Below are 19,408 nucleotides of genomic sequence, written 5' to 3' on the forward strand. Positions count from 1 at the left end.
CGGCTGCTCACCCCACGGGGCTTGGTGGCCAGTGCGGGCCCGCTCCACCCCTTTGCCCAGCACGCCCGCGAGTCTGCTCTCGCCGTGAGTCCAGATGGACGAGGGGCTCTCCCGCCGCTGCTTCCTCCTGGGGCTGCAGCTCGGGCCCCGTGCCTCCATCCCGGTGCAGCTGCGCCCCATGAAGGGGTGTCGAAATCCCACCGCGTCGGGCCCTGCGTGTGATCTCATTTCATCGCCATCAGAGCCCCACAAGAGCAGTTTTATTTCCCCATTTTACAGATGGGGAAAGAGAACCTTAAGTTGCATAAGGAGCTGAGGGAGGCCCCGTCCTGGCAGCAGAGGCAGGGTTCCGGCCAGCTGGGCTGCCACTTGGGCCTCGTACCCAGTAGCCGACCCCAGTCCTCCAGGCATCAGGGTGCAGCTCCCTGGCTGGGCCCTCCAGAGCCTGCCGGTCAGCTCACGGGTGTGGCGTGGGGCTCCAGGTTGGCGTGCGGGGGGCCGGGGAGGGTATCGTAGCTGGGCTACTAGGGGAGATCGAGGTTTGTGAAAGGGGTGATCCTGGCTGAGGGAGGGTATCCCCAGAGGGAGCTGAGCGGGCAGGGGGGCTGCGGGCGAGGCGGGAACGGGGCTGTCTGGGCTGCTGTGAGCGTGAGGTGTTTGCTCTTCGTGAAGGCTCAGGGAGGAAAGGCTAGGTCAGGTTTGAGCCACGATGAGCTGAGAGGCCCGTGAGGACATTCATGGGACCCACCGGGTCTGGAGCTTGGCACAGGGTCTGGCCTCAGGGCGGCCATTTGGGGCCACAGGGGCAGAGGAACAGTTCTGATCTGGATTTGGTGCCAGGCCTCAAGTAGCATCAAAGCTGGTTGGGCCCAGCAGCCTCTCGGGGCAGGGCGGGGACACCCCGGGCCCAGGCAGGACGACTCTCTCATTGCGCAGATGGCCCGGAGCCGGCAGGACTTTCCCAGGACACACCCGGTGTGTGGCGGGCTGGATCCGGAAGCCCGGTGCCTGTCTCCCCATCAGGCGCATCTTGGGTTACACTGCCCTTGGACTCTGTGGTCTCCTGCCTTCTGCAGCCTGCTGTGGGGCCCAGAGCCAGCAGGGGCGACCCTTGGGAACCACCCCTTCCCAGAACAGAGGACAGATGGAGGCCCGGAGGGGGGCAGGGTTTGCCTGAGGCCCTCCGAAGTGATGCCTAGACGTTGTTTCTGATGCCCCTACCGAGGACCACTCTCCTACCGGCAGTGCCTTCCCGGGGAGCCGTCGCCCTTGGACTCCTGTCCGTTGACCAAGTCCCAGAGCTGGGAGGGGGCCCATGTCACCTGCCATGGCCAGCATTGTAGTCAGCGAGGAGCCTGTCAAGGTTAGTGAGGGAACTCACCTTCGTGCTGCAGAAGTGAGGGCAGCTGGGCGTTTTACGGGTCCTCTGGGGCCTCTTCTCAGAGGACCTTGGCAGAGCAGGGTTCCCCTTCTTTGGGGCTCCAGCACATTCCTGCTCCCCAAGCCTGCCCTCCTACTCTGGCTACCTCGACAGGTGCTGAGTGCAAGGAGAGCCAGTGCCATCTGTGACCAGTCAGGACGCTGGCTCCTGGGAGCAAACGGGTGTGCGTAGCCCCTGGGGAGCCAGGTTTATCCTAAGATGGGGAGCGCTTTGTCAGCTGAAGCCCTGAGGAGCTTCTCGACGTTGCTTCTGTGGTTTTCCATGTTAGGCCTGTTCGAGCAGATAAATCAGGTAGCTGTATTCCTGCAACGTTTGCTTACCTTTCTTCATGGTTTCGATTTTATTGCCGGGGAGGAAGGAAGAGGTCTCCCCCTACCAACCTGCAGGGAAAAACGGCAGAATTTGACACTTTGAACTTCATCTCTGCTTCTCCTCCCTTTGCCAGATGTAGAAATATGATGGCAGGTGGAAACGGGGGCTCCAGCTCACACACCACGATTGTGGACGCCTGGCCCAAATGGCCATCTCTGGCGTGTGTCCTGAAGTCCCCTCACTCGGCACCAGGGCTGGGGCTGTCACGGGCACAAGCAGCCGTTCCTTCCAACCCCCTTCTGGCAAATGTGCAGGCTCCTCCCAGCGCCACCAGCGGGCAGGGCCGGGCAGGTGCTCGAAGTGGCTGACACTGGCCAAACTGGACAGGGATGGTGGCATCTGAGAGACGGGCCTTGTTCCGGGAGAGCCAGGGTTTGGGGCACAAGGCAGCCCACAGCCCCACCTTGGGTCTGCCCACAAAGCCTGGCCATGCTCCCCCAGGGAGCAGGAAGCCCCACACCAGCCTGTGTGGGTGGGCGGGCGGGGAGCCACGCGAACCTCTGCGGCAGCGAGGAGTTTTCCAGGGATTCCCCCCCAGCTATGTTCTGTGAAAGTGCCCACCAGCCGAGTGAGCACGCCCGCACACATGTGTGGCCCACTCGCCAGTTCGGGACTGGCACTTCCTGATGTTTTCACGTCCTGTGCTTGTATGAACCTCAGATTTAATTTGGTGATTATTAAGTGCAGGAACGCAGGGCTGGGAAGGGCTTTTTTTTTCCTGCACGGTTTTGCAAAGTGCCATTTTCAAAGATGCACAAGCCTTGTTCCTGCCAATAAGGAAAGAAGGAAAGTCAAAAAGAACTTTGATCAAGAAACATCAAAATGATTTAATATGGAGATGGGGAGGCCTCCTTTTTTTGAAAATGGAAGTGACCATTTGAATAAGATTTTGGCCTATGGGTCGTCCTTTTCTGAATTTCTAACTTAGTGTGCATCCTCCTCTTAAAATAAACACACACACGCATACGTATTTTATTTTTTGATGGTACCGTCACATGTTCAAAAATTAAAATAATCGTGGAAGGTCTTGCTTCAGGTTAACTGCTACTTTGTTTCTTGTGATCCTTCTAGAACTCCTTTGTGCAAATAGAAGCAAATAAGAATGTTATTTTATTCTCCCTTATACAAGAGTTAACCTGCTGTATCTACTTTTCTGCACTTTGCTCTCTTAAATGACAGACCCTGGAGGTGTTTCCGTGTCCAAACCGAGCTGCGGGCTGTTCCGTCCTGTGGATGTGGCCTGTCTTTCCCAGGCCACCCTGCCGGGCCCCCGAACCTGTTCAGGCCTGTGCAGGCCTGCTCAGCGGTGAGCTGCGGGGCTCCTGCATCCTTCTGGACATGGCAGGGGGCTCCTCTGGGGGATGCACTCCACCAAGAGAGCCACTGGGCCACAGGTGGGGCGTGTGTATCTCCTTGAGGATGTGGAGCAGGGGACGTTGTAGGACCCATGCACCCTGACGGGTTCTGCAGGTGGCCCGTGTCCCCACCAACACACACTGGTCACACGCGGGTTTTGCCAAGTGGATGGGTGACACGTGGTCTCTCTGTCATTTTAGTTTGCCTTTCTGTTACAGTCAAGCCTCTGTTCTTCATCTCTTTGAAAATTGTTCAGATGTCCTGAGCTGTGTTCTTCTGTCCTAAAAAAAAGTTGAGTTATTGGTTTTTCTTCTCGGTGGTGTAGTAGGGAGATAAGTTTTGCCTGTGGTGTGAGTTACAGATCTTGGTCCCTGATTTGTTCTTTGACTTTGACTTTGCTTTTGCCCTTTAGCAGCTTTATTGAGATATAACTCACATGCTGCACACTTCACTCATTTAAAGTGTACGAGTTCGGGGGCCCCTGGCTGGCTCCGTGGGTGGGACATGTGACTCCTGACCTCAGGGGTGTGAGTTAGAGCCCTGCTGGGTGTAGAGATTAAAAGTGTGTTTGAAAAATAAATTAAAAATAAAATCTTGAAAAAAAAATAGAAGTGTACAAGTTCAGTGGTTTTCATATATTCCCGAATTTGTATATTCCTGTCATTGTGTCAGTGGGTCACTGCAACCCATCTTAAAACATTTTATCACCCCCAAAAGAAGGCCCATACCAACCACCCCACCCCACCCCACCCCCGGCCCGCCGCCGCAGTCAGTTCCCATCGCATTCAGCTGCCCCCAGCCCCGGGCAACGGGTCATCGACACTCTGGATGGATTCGCCAGTTCTGGACTTGCCATGTAGATGGGCTCGTGCGGCACGTGGTCTCTTGTGTGGCTTCTTCACTCAGCCTGGTGTTTCCTAGGTCCCCTCCGTGGCAGCAGGTGTCAGGGCTTCTCCTTTCTGTGGCCACACCGTATTCCGTCGTCCAGACAGACCACAGCTTACCTACCCGTTCACGGGTCGGTGGCCAGTGTGTTTGTTTGCGCTTCCGGGGCGGGAGTAATGACGCCGCCATGAACACGCGCATGCGTTCTTGTGCAGACGCGCCCTCACGTCTCGTGGGTGTGTGCCTGGGGGTGGAACTGCTGGGTCACACGGTAACTCCGTGTTTCACATTTGGAGAAACTGCCAGACTGTTTTCCAAAGTGACTGTACAATTTTACATTCCCTCCAGTGCTTGTCACTTTCTTTTGACCCGTGTATGTTTTTATCCAATTTATTATTTTATGGGTCTGGATTCTGAGTTTTAGAAAGGCCTCTTTATCCCAAGATCATAAAGGAATTCTGCCATGTTTCTGGGGCTTCTGTTGCAAGCTTTGGTCCCTGTGGATGGACTTGAGCGTGTTTATGGCGTGAGTGTGGAGCCAGCTTTTCTTTTTTCTCTGTTGGTGGCCCCCCATTTATCTCAACACCAGCGACTGGAGATTCCGTCTCTTGCTCTCGGCTTTGAGATTCCACCTGTGCAGCGTACTGAGCTGGGTCTCGTAGTCTCTGCGTGTCCTCACGTGGCAGGGTGCTCTGCGTTACTAGGGCTTTCTCTTGTGTGGCTAGCATCTGACAGAGTGTCTCCTCACTGTTCCGTACCGTTTTCCTGATTAATTTCTGCTGTTTATTTTCTGTTAAAAACGTGAGAATCACTTTGTTTGAAGGTGGTGGGAGGGGTGCCGTTGATATTTTAGATGGGGATTGTATTCAGTTTAGGAAGTCACGTGGGGAGAATTCACAGCTCTTTGAGGTCAAGTCTTCTGTCTGCAACACACCATGTTATTCTGTTTTGTGCGAGCCTGGTTTTGTGTTCTTGACGGTTTTCTTCCTATCATTTTTGCCAGTTCTTATATTTCTGTTCCTAGAGATTTTACCTTTTGTGTCTCTGCCGTGTCTTCTTGCTCCCGAAAGCAGGTTTGGATTAAAAAGGGCAGTTGGGGGGCACCTGGATGGCTCAGTCGGTTAAGCATCTGCCTTCGGCTCAGGTTATAATCCCAGAATCCCGGGAAGCTCCCTGCTCAGCGGGGAAGTCTGCTTCTCCTTCTGCCCCCACCTTGCTCTTGTGCTCTCTCTCACTATCTCTCAGATAAATAAATAAAAATTAAAAAAAAAAAAAGGGCAGTTGGATTTGACCACCTGTAGTATAGATTCTGTTCCAAAAGCTGAGCCCCCTGACCCCTTTGCTGTGCAGTGCAGTGTCCCCAGAGCGCCCCGGGCACACCCTCTGGGCCTGGGCAGAGTGGGGAGGCGGGAGGAGCCCTGGTTTGCTAGGCACCTTCATCGGCCTCCTTGGTGCTCTAATTGCAATCAGTTCTCTAAACGATGCTAGGACTTTGTTTGGGGCTCTTCTTAGCCTCCTGGTACAAATGAGAAACTGAGGCTCAGAAGTTTAATGATTTGCCAAGGTCCCGCAGAGGGCACACGGGAGCTGGGATTCCAGCCCGGGCTTGTCTAGCCTTTCCTGGGCGGCCGTCCTGCCGGAGGATCAGATGTTCTCCTGAGCACAGCCTGGAAGTCAGAGGTCTGGTTGCACATCAACTAGCCATGCGACTGGGGGGGTCTCGTCCCTGGTCTTGACCTCAGTCTGCCAGTCTGCAAAATGCAGTCGTTAAACTGGTGGACGATTTGCTCAGTTTTCCAACAAAAATCTTCTTTTCTGGAAGCCACTATTTGGAACAAAGACACAGAGCTGCAAGGGCCCTGATACTCTGTAGTTCTGGCCCCCTGTGCTCTGATGTGGCCCTCAGAGCACCCACCCCAGGCAGCTGTACAGAAACCAGGGCCCACCATGCCCTCCAAGGCCCCCCCTTCCGTGCCCCGCGATCCTGCTGCTGTAGAAGCCGCCCCCCGACACCTCGTGCATCCCCGCAGCACGTTAGCCTTGGCCCCCTGCCAGAGCCCTTGTGTGCTTTGGAAAGGTCCCTGGACTTTTGTTAGGCTGGAGTTCTCCTTACACCAACCCGAGAGCGAGGTGGTTTCACAAGTCCTGTCCTGAGTGTGTGCTGGCTGGGGTGCATGCCGCAGAAACAAAATGTTTGTTTTCTGATTGCCAGAGTGCTGGAAGGCCCTTTCGCATTGGCTTCCACACCTTCTGTGTTGGGGCAGGTCATTTGCCCCCTGGGGGCCTGGTGCAGAAACTGTGTCTGTCACAGTGTGGCCTGGGGGCGGGGGGCACCATTCAGAGGGCTTGCAGGGCTCTGGGCCACCAAGGCCCATTCTTGCCCACCACAGCCTGGGGAGCTCCGGGCTGCACAGGCACACAAGCCGAGCCAGGTGGGGCTAACCAGGTGGGTCCTTCTCATCCCCCCAGGCTGCACTGAGCACCTCCTGTGAGCGAGCATCCGGGCCAGGCAGTGGGGTGGGGGTCAGTACTGTGCGGGGCTAGGCACGGTGCACGCAGGCTTTCGGGTGGCTTCCAGAAGGAACGATGGAAAGCTGGGGTTTGGGGGGGAGGGCGGGTAAATGGGAGCCTGCCAGGTAAAGAGGCACTCAGCAAACAGGTGTGGCCTCTGCAAAAGTAAGTTGAGGAAGCAGTGGCCCCGGAAGCCAGGGATGGCCTAGTAACTGCCCAAGGCCATCATTATGCCCCAGAGATAGTCCCTGGCCCCCTGGGCTGTTTGATTCTAGAAACTGTGATCTGGAGGAGAGCCCCGAGTAGCCAGTGCCAAATCAGCAGGGCTCACCGGGCCCCAGAGACTGCCCGTGGGGCAACGCTATTTCCTATTTTCAGGGCCTATGTGGGTTTCCCTTGTTCCTGTGGGTAGAGAAACAGTCCAGGCTCAAAAAGGCTGCCTCTTGTGGAGTCCAAAGGTAAGCATTTCACAGAAATGGGCTGGGCCTTGACACAGGCCTGGGCGAGCAGCTGACCCGCCCCACGCAGGAAGTGGAACTGGGCTGTGGCAGGGGCATGACGATAAGGTGCCCAGAGCAAGGGGCCAGCCTTTATGGGGCCCTGAGCGGCAGCCTCCGGCCGGGGCCGCGCCCCCTGGGCTCAGCCATCTCCCACCCGGCCTGTCACCACGCCCCCCACAGCGCCGACCCGGGGCAGCCTTGGGAGAAGCAGCCCCCGTACCTGACCCCTCAGGTCCGGGGCTTCCTCTGAGAGAGCTGGCCTTCGTGCAGAGTTCAGATTTGCCAGAGACGGATTCACGTTCGGCCCAGCATGTGCTGGGACCTTTTCCTCTTCTCTGAGATATTAAAAAAACAACAACAAAAACCAAAACCCACCCCAGGAAACCTCATGTCTTGCCTTCTTGGTTGTTTCTGTGCCAACTTCCAGCATAAATGAGACTTAGAAAATTTCCAGGCCGCTAGCCATTCTTCGTGGCCTGGTGTTCTCTTGATACTTGGAGAGTTCTGTTCTCGTCAAAGTGTCTGTTTGGGGGAGGAAATGCCTCTGCTTAGCCAGAGCCCTGGGCCCAGCAGCTTCCAGCAGAGTGGCTGCACGGCTCCGGGCAGCTCAGGCCAGGCGCAGGCCTGATCACCCTGACTCGTGAGTTGGGCTTTGTTATGCCCCTCTTTCTAGAGGGACTGGAGGTACCTCCCTCAAAATCCGTAACACGCAGAGATCTGTAAGGTTGTATTGAAAAGATGGGACAGCCTTCAGTAGAGGACAAGCCAAGTGTGCCTGTCTAGAAGACCAGCGGCCGAAGCCGGAGCGGCGGGCTCTGCCACAGCTGTTGTCTGGGAAGGGGTGCGCCTCGGCGGGGGGCACGTCTTGTCCCAGTTCGATGCTAAGGGCAGCTCGGGGGGGGGGGCACAACGCTGAGGACACAGAACATCCAAGGAGAGGGGTCCCAGCAACCTCTGCTCCCCAGCAAACCGCAGGCGGGCTGGCTCCTGGCGGCCGGGCTCCTGCGGGGCTCAGCCTTCGGCCTCTGGCCAGGACCTGCATTGCTGTTCTAGAAAGTCAGCCATGGCGGAGCCAGACTTGGGTCCAGTTCCTCCAACTCCAGAAGCTCCCTCCCGAGCTGCTCCACCAGGGCTGCTGGGTTCAGGGCTCGGGGGGGGCCCAGGGAGACGGGAGTGAGGAGAATAGCCTGCTCTCTTCAGGGTAGGACAATCGGGAGAGAGGGGACCCAGCACTCCAACAGCCCACCTTTGCCCTTGTCCTTGTCTCTGGGATGCCCCGCCCTTCCTCCAGGGGGACTCTGGCATCCCGGAACTCGTCTCTGGAGAAGCCTGTTGTCTCCTTACCCCCCACCAGCCTTATGCTCTGGGTCTCTATTGATAAGCCTGTGGTGCAGTTCAGCTAGTGGACGATTCTGGATGCCCCCCACCCTCCGTGCTCCTCCAGGCTGGCATCAGAGCAGTAGGACTAGAGGAGGGGCCTGAGCTTGCGGGCCCAAGCTGGTGCGTGCAGCAGGACGGGGCTGAATGTCTATTGAGTTAACGCAAGTTTCGGGGCGGGGGGGGGGTTCGTTTTTGAGCTTGCAGCCCCAGGCACAGGTCCTCCATCTGCAGGGACTGTGCCCTTCGTGGACCCTTCACAGTGTGGGTGGGGGGGAACTGGGCGTAGAGAAGGGAGCTGGGCCTGGCTCTTGAGGTGCTGTTGAGGCCCAGGGTCTGATGGGCTGCCGTCTATAAGGACCACCCAGACTTCCACCGGGGGTGCACCACAGAAGGTGAGGACCTCTGTCTCTGTCCCCAGGGCTGGGCCAAGGGCCTCCCACCCAGGAGGATGTAGGAATGCGGAGGGGGGCCTGTTGCTCCTGGCTGGGAAACCCCTGGGGGACGGTTGGGGTGGGCTGGAATGTGGCTGGCTAGAGCTGAGGTCTGGCAGGTCTGATGGGAACATCTTGACACTTAGGGGTTCCTTTTGGATGTCGCCCCAGACTCTAGGACTGGAGTGCTGAACAGTGTTTCCAGCCACTAGCCTGAGGCCACAACGATGGCTCCTTCTGATCTTGGTTACCTGAGCAGGCCTGTGCCCAAGTGGGTGGCCAGTCCCTGGGCCAGGGCGGGGCCTCAGGAGAGCAGAGTTTGGGGTGGGGGACTGTTCGTCCTGGAGCAAGCATCTCACCATGGAAGGATGTGTTCACGGGGCACTCCGAACTTGTTAGCAGCTTTCCCCAGACATTTTTGAGGGCACGCAGGCCCCCGAGCCTCCAACAGGCCCAAGCAGCATTCTTCTGTGGGAGCCGGGCTTCTGGGAAGTGTGAGCTGTCAGGAGAGGCTGGGCAGGCCCCTGCCCCCAGGGCGTGGTGGGCACCGGCGAGCCCTAGGCCCTGGGTGTCGGCACGGGGTAGGCTCCCCAGGGACGGAGTCTGGGCAGGACGCACACTGCCCCATTGTGTGGGCCACATTCCTCCCTGACAGGTGCGGCTTGCCAGCAGCTGGAGCATTCAGCTGGGGCCGGTCTTGGTTTTTCCCGTGGCTGAAATGGCTGAGTTTTGAGTCAACAAAGTTTTCAAGGTGACATTGGCTTTGCAGTCAAGGAGCAGGTGCCTTTGAGGACTTCTGGGGGGTGGGGTGCAGTGACACCCTGGGGTCTGCTTGTGACAACATTCACCAACCAGCCCTGGCAGCTTCTTACCCGGCTGCAAAGCAAAAAGGACCCGGTTATTCCAGACAGCTGGCGCAGGGTGGCCCCAGGTGCCCTAGCCCCCCCGCCCCCGTATTTGGTGGGTGGGCTGAGGTCCATAGCTTGGAGGGTCTTGTCTGCAGCCTTGGCACTCGTTGGTGGCAGAGCCCGGGTCTGTGATAGCCTGTCTGACCTCAGCTCTCTCCAGGGAATACTTCAGGCAAAAGCAGAAAGGCCCCAGCAAACTGGGGTCCCCAGCACCCTGCTGCTGGTGTGGCTAATGTTTAACAGGATTAGTGCCCAGACACACACTGTCACACTTGCCATAAAGTCAGACACAGTCCTCCACCCCCACCCACCTGTGCCTTTAACCCACGAGGCCAGTCTGTGGGTGGGACAGTCTGAGCAGCTGGGGAAGGTGAACGCTGACTCGGGCGCGTTTCCTGTTCAGGTTAGGGCCGCGCCTCCCACTGTTGCCATGTTACAGCTCACAGCAGGCGTCCAGCGCTGAGGAGGGCAGACGTGGCTGATCCCCCAGGGGCATTGTCTGTGATCCCTTCGGAGCACATCTGGCTGATGTCCGACGTTGTTATTTTATAACGGGAGTCACGTCGACACTCATGGCATATTCTCGTACACCGCAACTCCTGGAGGGCGAGAGGCCGACTGCGCGGCCGGGTGGGGGGGGCGGCATCTGGCTCCCCAGGCATCAGGGCTCCACGACGCCACCTCGCCTCTCCTGCACTTCCCTGTGCAGGGCAGCCGGGGTCACAGGCTGAGATGGAGGGCTGGCAGCCCTGTCCGGGCAAGGCCATCTGCCCACTTTCTCCTGTTCTGGCTCAGGTCTAGGCAGCATGAGAGAGGGCTGGGAGGCAGAAGGGGCCCCGGAGACCCTCCCATTGCCGAGAGTTAGGTCGTGTTCTGCTCTGGGAGCCGTCTCCAGCCCTCCACCGTGGCGGGGCAGGGGCCGTGCGCTGTGTAGACCGGGGCCTCGCTGAACCCCATGTGGCCCAGGCGGGGGGACTGGGGGGCCCCCAGTCTGCTAGGGCCATGACCTGGGCTTCCACCAGGCCTGAACCAGCCTCGTAGGTCTAATCGGTGGCCCGGCCCTTCTGTCTTCAAGCCCAGCACTCTCTCCCAGAGCCTCCCCAGCCTCCCAGGCTTCACCTTTCTCAGTTAATCAAAAGATTCCAAGAAAAGCAAACCCATGAGACCAGTCTACTCTGGAGCGTTCGGGAACAATGAGCGTGCACACGACAGGCCCAGCCACCTTCCTCCAGAGAGAGCGGCTTTTCTTCTCCGTTTGCTGAGCCTGTTTCAGCAGCTTGTGTGCCATGACGGCCGGTGGTCATCTTTATTTCAGAGTGACCCGTGAACACCGAAGCCTGTGAAAGGACCAGGGCCCTCGGGACGGCCCGTGAGCTTGGTGTTCCGGGTCCCCGCCCTCGCTCCCCCGTGTGCACGGTCCGTTTGCTGTCCGCAAGCAGCCGGGGCCCAAAGGTCTCTCTTCTGCCCTCCAGCACATCTCTCCTCTCGGGTCCCCTTTGAAAGGAGACGGCATTGCGGCTGGTCCTGTGGGGGGGGGGGCAGGGCGAGGCTGTGGGCACCCCTAGCCATCGCAACCCTCTGTCCCGATATTTGCTGTGTCGTGAAAGCAGATGTTTAACCTAACGCACGTGTGCACAGTGCTGGGCCTGCCCCCTCTCGAGAACAGGTGTCCCCAAGCACCCTCAGGTCCTGTTTGGGGCCACGGGCTGCCTCCTTCCGCAGGCTGGCCCCACGCAGGGGCAGCTCTTGGTGGGGCAGCCAGTTTCCCACTGGGCCTTCGAAGAGCCCTATGGAATAGGTAGGGACCATCATTCGCCTCTCCACAGGTGAGGCAGCCGAGGCCAGGGAGGCTGAGGGGTCTGCTTGAGGCCCCCAGCAGGTGAGCCCAGCCTCCCCGTCAGGATACAGAGCTGCGGCATCTACCACCGAGCGCCTGTTGAGGGCGCGGGCCTGACCCTCGCTGGAGAACTGGCGTCTCCAGCCGGGGCTCCGGCGCACATGGGAAACTCCTCTCTGGATGGCTGGGGAGCTCTACCCTCCTGGCCCCATCTTCCACTCCCGGTCATGGTGAGAGGGTGGGCGTTAGACCCCTCTGTGCAGCTCTGCAGCCTGACGAGGTTTCTATTCGGTCTGAAAATTCAGTCCAGCAGTGTTCTTTCTAAGGCTGAGAGCCTTAGCCTCCCCCTGTCAGAAGAGACTTGCTTTATGGACCCATTATCATGGGGGGTTTGGAGTACTTGCTTCATTTCAACTCAACAGTATGGCAAGGGGTCTTCATTTTGCTGAATTTTTGCATGCATCCTAAAGTGTTTTCTGAAGATAGAAATTCTAGAAGCGAAGTTGCCCGCTGAAGGGAGGTGGTGCGTTTCCGTCAGATCACCCTTCAGAAGGGTGGTCCGTGCAGGGTGCGGAGCCTGGCCTTCCCACCGCAGCTTCCCTTCGGCTGGGGATACCAAGCTCGGGCTCTTTCCTAATTGGCGGGTAACTGGATTTTGCGTCTGCTAACCCAGTGTTCGTCGGCCGGGGCATATTTCTTCATGCTGGCTTGCCGACGGCCCCTCTTCCTTGCCCAGATGATGGAGGAGGCCAGGCTGTGGTGGGCTTCACCGCCCAGCAGACCCTTCACCAGATAGGCCCAGGCGCTGCGGCCAGGCCGTCTAGGGTGTCCGGTCCTTGGGTTTGGGACGGGCACGGGACCTTCAGTGACCTGTGTGTCTGTCTCCCCACAGAACTGTCAGACCTTCAGCAGCCTCAGCTGCCTGAGCGCGGGGATGGAGGACTGCGGCCCGCACAGCCCCTTCACCCTTCACGTCAGCAGCACCAGGTCCTGGACCGCCTTGCTCTCGGCCTCGGCCTCCAGCCTGGGGGGCAGGACCCCCGCCGGGACCCCGGTCCCCGAGCCTCTGCCCCCGGCCTTCGACGACCAGCTGGCCTGCAAGGAGGAGCAGTGCTGTGAGGAGGCGGGCGGCTGCGCCCTGGGCGAGGGCTGTGCCAGGAGTTGGGGGCCGGCCTCGGCCTGGCGGGACCGCGGGGCAGCCGGGAACAGCCCCTGCTCCCTGGACGGCGAGTTGGACATTGAACAGATAGAGAACAACTGAGGGGCGGCGGGCACTCGGTGGGCACTCGAGGCGGGGAGCCCCCCTCCCGGGCCTGACGCGACCTCCCCAGGGGGTGTTGGGTCCCAGGAGCGGGCACAGCGGCCCCCCGAGAGGCTGTCCCGCCCGCGGGCCCAGCCACGCCGCCCAGCGGCCTGCCCCTGCCCCTCACCAGCACAGTGGCCCCGGCTGTCGAGCCGCCCGAGCCCGAGAGCAGCTTCCTGGTCTGGGCCCCTTCCCGCCCCCCCCCCCGCCCCGGTTCCTCCCCGGCCGCCCCGCCAGGCACCTCGCGTGTCCCGCAGGGCCCTGCTTGGCGTGCAACTGCCGGCGGGGCTGGTGGGGGTGGGCTTGTGCTCAGGTCCATCCGGCGGTGTCAGGCCCTTCCCGGCCTCCTGCTCAGGTTCATTTCGGGGGGGTCGGCCCCCCAGCTTCTTTCAGTCCGTTGTACTCCGTGCCTTCTCTCCCAGGTCCCCCTGCTTCAGGCTTGGGAAGGTTCGGGAGACGCTTTCCTCTGTAGTAACATCAGAACCATTTGGCCTTAATTCCAAGTGTGGGAGACAGAGGCCCTGGGGTGCCAGGGGGGCTCTCCATGTCAGAACTGTGGGGGCCTGGGGAACAGCTTGGGCTGCTTGTTAGAGCGTCTGCATTGGGTAGACGTGGGTGGATCTGTTGGCCGAAAAGACAGAACTGCTTGCCTGTCCTGTGGCGTGGAGAGCCCGAGCCCGTGGCTGTCTGCAGCTCCGGGGAGCCGCTTGGGCAGGGTTGGCACGTGGCGGCCATTCTCTGTGGCCAACCTGTCACCGAGTGATTAGCTGGATTCAGGTGAGTGGGGGGATGTCACCAGTAACGGGTGACCTCTTGAAAACACGCTCAGGAGGCAGGAGCTGTGAGCAGGTGCCCGCAGCCGGGCCCTGTGCACTTTTCAGGGCTGGAGGATGTCGGTTGGCTGCTCTGGGGGGCCTGGACTGGGGGCTTGCGAGGCCCCCTGCAGTACCGGAAGCATATTCGCGGTCGGTGGGACTGCTGGCTTTAATCAAGGTGCACCATCCACCGCAGACGAGCGCCCTGCTGGTCGGCGGGGGAGCAGAGTGCCTCCAGCCGCGTCCCTGCTGCCAGGCCATACTGCGGGCACAGAGCGCGGTGAGCACGCACCGTCCCCAGCTCCTGGCACCCCTGCGGACTCCCCGCTCGAGGGGAACCCCACCCCACCCCCGCCCCCCGACCCCCTGAGGTTTCGCTCTCAGGAAGCCCGGCTGGCAGACACACCACACGGGCTCTGCTCTCCTGGAGTCTGGCCTGTAGCAAACTTGGCATCTTCTGCAGACAATAGCAATTGGGTCAGCTTATGAGCCAGTGGCTCCTTTCCCTATATGGCTAAAAGTAACTGGTGTATTCTCTTGAGTTTGCTGACACGTAACAAGGCACGTTGGTAGTCTCTTTGCTTTTGCTCATCTTTTGTGGACAGCAGACGCCTCACTTCCACAGCGTGAGTACGAATGGTTCTCACCCTTTTTCCACAAAAGAAAGACCCTATTTGGGAAACTCTACTTACACCTTCACAGTTTTACTCGATCAAAAGCGTGGTGCTCAAGTTCTGATTTATAGGTGGTATTTCTTAAAAATCAGCCATAAGATGCTTGTAGAGAAAATCTCAACTCCGTGGCGCTCCCAGATTGTGTTCAAAGCCTCAAGTCGGGTAGCATCGTGGTTGTGTGGGCACATGGCAGGTCCTGGGGCCGGAACAGTTGCCCTTCAGTGGCTCCCACCAAAGGCATATGCCCTCAGGGCCCTGCGGAGCCAAAGCAGGGAGCTGGTGGCCCTGGTAGACCTGCCATCTTGCCTGACCCCCACGCAGTGGGCCATGGAGGCCACGTCTTCTTAGAGCAAACCAAGAGGAGGCCGGGGTCGTTGTTGAGTGACGTCTGGCAGCATATGAATTTAGAGAGCGCACGCTGGTGCCTTGTGTCCTCAGAAAGCCTGGGGAGGGCGGTACCAGCACCCAGGCCACACCAAGAGTGGCCACAGATGGAGCATGGCCTCTAAGGCAGTCTTTCCTATGGAAGGGGTGGGGGGGCATGTCCTGGTCCATGCCACAGTGAGGGACTGAGAGCTGAGCCAGATGGCCTGAGCAATGACCCCCAGCTGCCTTTCCTCATGGTCACCTGGGAGGCACATGGTAGTGGGTGTGTGTCACAGGGCTCTGGGGCTGGTGACCTGCCTTCAGACCCTGCCTGCCAACCTCCCCCCTTCTCAGGCCTGGTGGCAAAGAAGGCCAAGCCTTCCCGCCTTCTTTCAGGCTGGTCCCATCGACCCACAAACCCAGTCCCAGGGCACTTTCGGGCAGAAGGTACCCCCGCCCAAGGCAGGGTTTGGCCCTCCAGCCTCCTCAGGCCCCTCTTTGCCGTCCTCACTGCCACCAAAGCTCCTAGCCCAAGCCCACAGCAGCAGCAGTGGGGGGAGAATGGCCATTGTCCTTCTGCTCAAAGAAAGAAACGCCCTTCAGTCATTTCACGTTCATCTCTGATTGGAAAGCGCCAACCCCGGTAGCAGGTGCCGCCCGCCGTCCAGGCAGGCATGTCGTGCTCCATCCCACTGACACCAGGACTTCTGGTCTGGAGGCTTTTGGAGGGAGGCTCACCCAAGGGGCTCCCTCTGACCGCGCGTGGCTGTCCCCACGCGGCTGTGGGTGGGCTGGCAGCCTCCGGGTGCAGGAGCCCCACCGTCGTCCAGGCCCTGCCTCTCCTGGGGGAAGCCCGTGAGCTCCCGCCTCTGAAGGGAGACCCAGGAAGTTCTGAGCCAGGAGGGAGGGCTGAACCAAGCCGCCTGGCTGCCGGCGGGCCCTTGAAGGACAAGCGCTGGGTCGTGGCTCCAGGGAGCGGGGTGGGGAGGAGAGGCTCCCCGTCGCGTGCATCCCTGCCTACTCCAGAGGGAGCCTCGTGCACGGCCGCAGGCTGCCCGGAGCTGCCGTCTGCCCGCAGGGGCTGGGCCGGGCCTGGGTCAGGGCCGTCGCCTCACCGTTTACCACAAACCCTCTTGCCTTACTCGCGGTGGAGGCCGGGCCGGCGTCGGGCCACAGGCAGACATCAGGCCACGGGGCACGTGCCGATCATCATAGACTCTCATTCTCAGAAAGCCTTACTTGTCATCGAAGTGTTTGTAGCAGGAACGTTGTGTGAATTTGTACGCTGAAAGAAAATTTAAATAAAGGAAAAGTCCACACTGAAAAGAAAACAAACCCAAATGTCCAAATGGGTCTCCTAGTGCCCGGGCAGGCATGCGATCTCCGGGCTCTGGCTGAGGCCGCCCGAGGGGGCGTTCAGGGCACTGCCGGTCTGAGCAAGCTTCCATGGTATTTAAAACCCACCCCTGGACGCTCTGCCGCGGGCCCGGGCTGGGCCTCCACGTCCGCCGGGGAGGCTAAAGCCACGTGCACTCCGTGGCCTTGGGGCCGTTCCCTGAACGATGACCGCTTCGGGCCTGGGCCCTGGGCGTGAGCAGTGGCCCTGGGGCTCAGCCGCCGGGCCGTGGCTAGCGTGGCCCAGGCACTCTGCCCCCCCGTATAGGTCGTGAGGCCGCCTCTTGCCACATCCGCACACTGGGTCGAGCCCCTCCCATTGGCTCCAGACAGAGAAAACACTGCCTGGTCTTTGAAAAGAAGAGAAAAGATAATGGAGAAAACCCCGCAGACCACAGCAGAGATCCTGTAGCCTAAGTAGGATAGTCTGATCTTCTAGCATAGTCTCTTTGGCAAATAAGTTGTGTTTTCAGTGCGTGGGGGAGAGGCCCCGGGGGCGCGGGGTCGGCGCGTGGGCTGCGCGTGCTCGCCCATCCGATCGCCCCGGGCGGGTCCTGCGTGTGCTGACCGCGCCGGGCCTGCGCCGCCCCCTCCGCCCACGGCCGCCTGTCGTCCCACGCGGGCCACGACTGCCTCGCACTAGAGCCGCTCTAGTCTCTCAGGAATTTGCTTGTTACTCTTACTGTGTAAATAAAGCTTCCTGGTTCAGCACCCAGCCTCTGGGAGCCTGCCGTGTGGTTTGTCACGTGGGGTGGCCGGGCCGCTCCGCCCGCTCCGTCCGTGGCAGCGCTAGCTCTTGGTTGCCGGGGGCAGCGTCTGGGCCCATGTGTCCCCTCCGAGCCTGGGGGTTGGCGCCGAAAGATGGGGCGAGCAGACGTCTCCGAGCTGTCCAGAGGCTCCGATGCGGGAGACGAGCGAGCCCCTGTGAGCAGCAGGGCTCCCAGGGCGACGGGTGTGTGCACACGGGTGCGTGTTTGCAGGTGGAGGGGCCCAGCCGCTCCCTCCGGCCAAAGCCGGGGACCCCAGGCCGGCCGAGCGGAGACGCCGGCTGCGTGTGATCTCCGAGTCGGGCGTGGTAGAGGCGTCTGCCTTCGCGGAGCCTGCGCGAGTCACCCGCTGGGCCCTCAGCAGCGCTCGTGCTGTCGCTGCAGGTCACGCTGCTACGGAAGGCCCGGCCGGGCCTGGCGCCCTGCGGCCCACCTACCAACCAGCGAGGGGAGGCGGCGGTGCAGGTGGGGCCTCCGCGCCCCCGCCCCAGGGCAGCGTGGCTCAGACGTACACGGCTCGGGCCTGACGCACAGTGGGCGCCGGGGCGCACGCGCCCTGAGCCTGCCCCTCCAGATCATGGGTGCCCGGCTAACCGAGCTCCGGAGGGGCAGGAACCTGCAGCCTTGAGGACAGGCTTCAGAGGCTTGTGTGCATTTCTGAAGCCCAACGTTTGCCCACAGAGTTTTTGTCTAGAACATCCGTTAGGTCCCAAGGATGCCCCTCTGGGCGTGAGGCACCGAAGCAGTCTGTTTGGACTCTTGCTGGGGGTTTTCCTCTTAGCAGCAGCCCCTGTTCCAGGGCGGCGGAAGCACAGCGACTTCCCGACCCAGGTGAAGCATGGCTGGTGTGGCTGAAGCTTGGGGGGCGGGGAGCCCCTCACCCTGTCTCTAGGCATCCTTGCAGGGTCCCTGCCTCCTGTTCCCCGCCCAAGGGGAGGGCACAGAGTGGCCCTAGACAGGCCTCCGGCCCCCCTCCGCTGAGGTCTCCAGCCGGCCTCACTTAGGGGCATCCACTGTCCAGCTCTGCCCGCCCAGCCACGGCCACCCTGCTCCCCACCCTGTGCCTCCCCCAGGGGCAGGAGAAGGACACTGCCCCGAGCTCCTGTGCCTCCAGGTTTGCTTGAACGCAGGGCTCTGCCCTGGGCACCGGCGCTGGGCTCGCGGGGCGGCACGCGGCCCTCCGCCCTCTGACAGGTCAGGCTGCGGGGCTGCGGACCCTGGCGCCGGGCCCGCTCACACCTGCATCCGATGCTGACTGAGCAGCTTCTCCAGGTGTGGACGGGTTGAAACACCTGCGGGGCACAAGATTCAGTGCCCCAAACCCCCAGCACCACAGCCAACTTGGACAACCCGGAGTGTGTTAAGAACATTTCTCTTCTCCTGGAAAGAAGGCCGAAAGGAAACGCCCCTAAATAGTAACAGAGATCAGACTCTGAGTGACTTTTGTTTTTTTTTTTTTTTTTAAGATTTTATTTATTTATTTGACAGAGATAGAGACAGCCAGCGAGAGAGGGAACACAAGCGGGGGGAGTGGGAGAGGAAGAAGCAGGCTCCCAGCGAAGGAGCCCGATGCGGGGCTCAATCCCAGAACGCCGGGATCACGCCCTGAGCCGAAGGCAGACACTTAACCGCTGTGCCACCCAGGCGCCCCATTTCTTGGTTTCTTTTTATACCGATATGTTTACCATCTAAATGGGAAACTTTTGAGCGAGAGAAAGGGAGAGGCCCTTGGGATAATCACGCCAAGGTGGGGGGGCACCACGAGCCCCCAGGAGGCAGGCACGTGTGTCCCTCCCTGTGTCCCCACCTCTGCGGCCCTTTCCACCTGAGAAGAGCAGGGCTGGCCCCACAGGAAGGCCCAGGCCTTTGGAAGGGACTTATTCCCCCCAGTCTGGAGGAGAGGAGCACCGAAGTTGCCCAGGGCCCGTGGCGGGTGTGTGTGCCTGGTGTTGAGGCTCGGACTGCCGGCCCTGCTCCCAGCCTCCGGTCACGTTCTCCCGTCCTCCCGGAGCCACGCTGCCTCCTTTCTCTCTTGGGGGCGTGTGGATGGGGCTGCCACTGCCCTGCCTCAGGGTCACCTGGGAATTCCTTGGGATCCGGATCCAGCCAGCCCTGGACTTGGAAGTGAGGTGAGACAGAAAGGCTCTTGCTGGATTAATCCGGGTGGAATCTGGTTTTCACAGGTGGCCTAGGCAGCCTCGGACCCATACCACGTGGATGCTTGTGCTGGAAGGTCTGGGGGTAGGTGAAGCCCTTGTGCCCCCAAAGAGGTGACCCTGCAAGACTGTCCTCCCCTCTGCACCCCAGCCGCCCCTCCCCCTCCCAGAAGTGGGTGGGCTAGTGGTCCCCAGAGCCTGGAATGTCCTGCTGGGCAGCATGGCCGGGCCCAGGCGGCGGCCTCACTCCAGGGCTCTGCCGAAAGGGCACACGGAGCCAACCTGGCCTGTTCCCTGGGCTCAAAGGGTCC

General features: G+C 60.2%; 1 protein-coding gene across 1 annotated transcript in view; it reads left to right on the top strand.

The window, feature by feature from the left end:
• FAM53B (family with sequence similarity 53 member B) overlaps positions 1–16,543 on the top strand; it is a 107,709-nt gene extending 91,166 nt beyond the window's left edge. Inside the window, exon 5 of the mRNA XM_026494349.3 lies at positions 12,514–16,543. Within this exon, the coding sequence (XP_026350134.1) occupies positions 12,514–12,882 (369 nt within the window). The 3' untranslated portion in view covers positions 12,883–16,543. The remainder of the gene's footprint in view (positions 1–12,513) is intronic.
• The last annotated feature ends 2,865 nt before the right edge of the window (positions 16,544–19,408 follow it).

Source organism: Ursus arctos, unplaced genomic scaffold (genome assembly GCF_023065955.2).
Source record: "Ursus arctos isolate Adak ecotype North America unplaced genomic scaffold, UrsArc2.0 scaffold_7, whole genome shotgun sequence".
Classification (NCBI taxonomy): Eukaryota; Metazoa; Chordata; class Mammalia; order Carnivora; family Ursidae; genus Ursus; species Ursus arctos.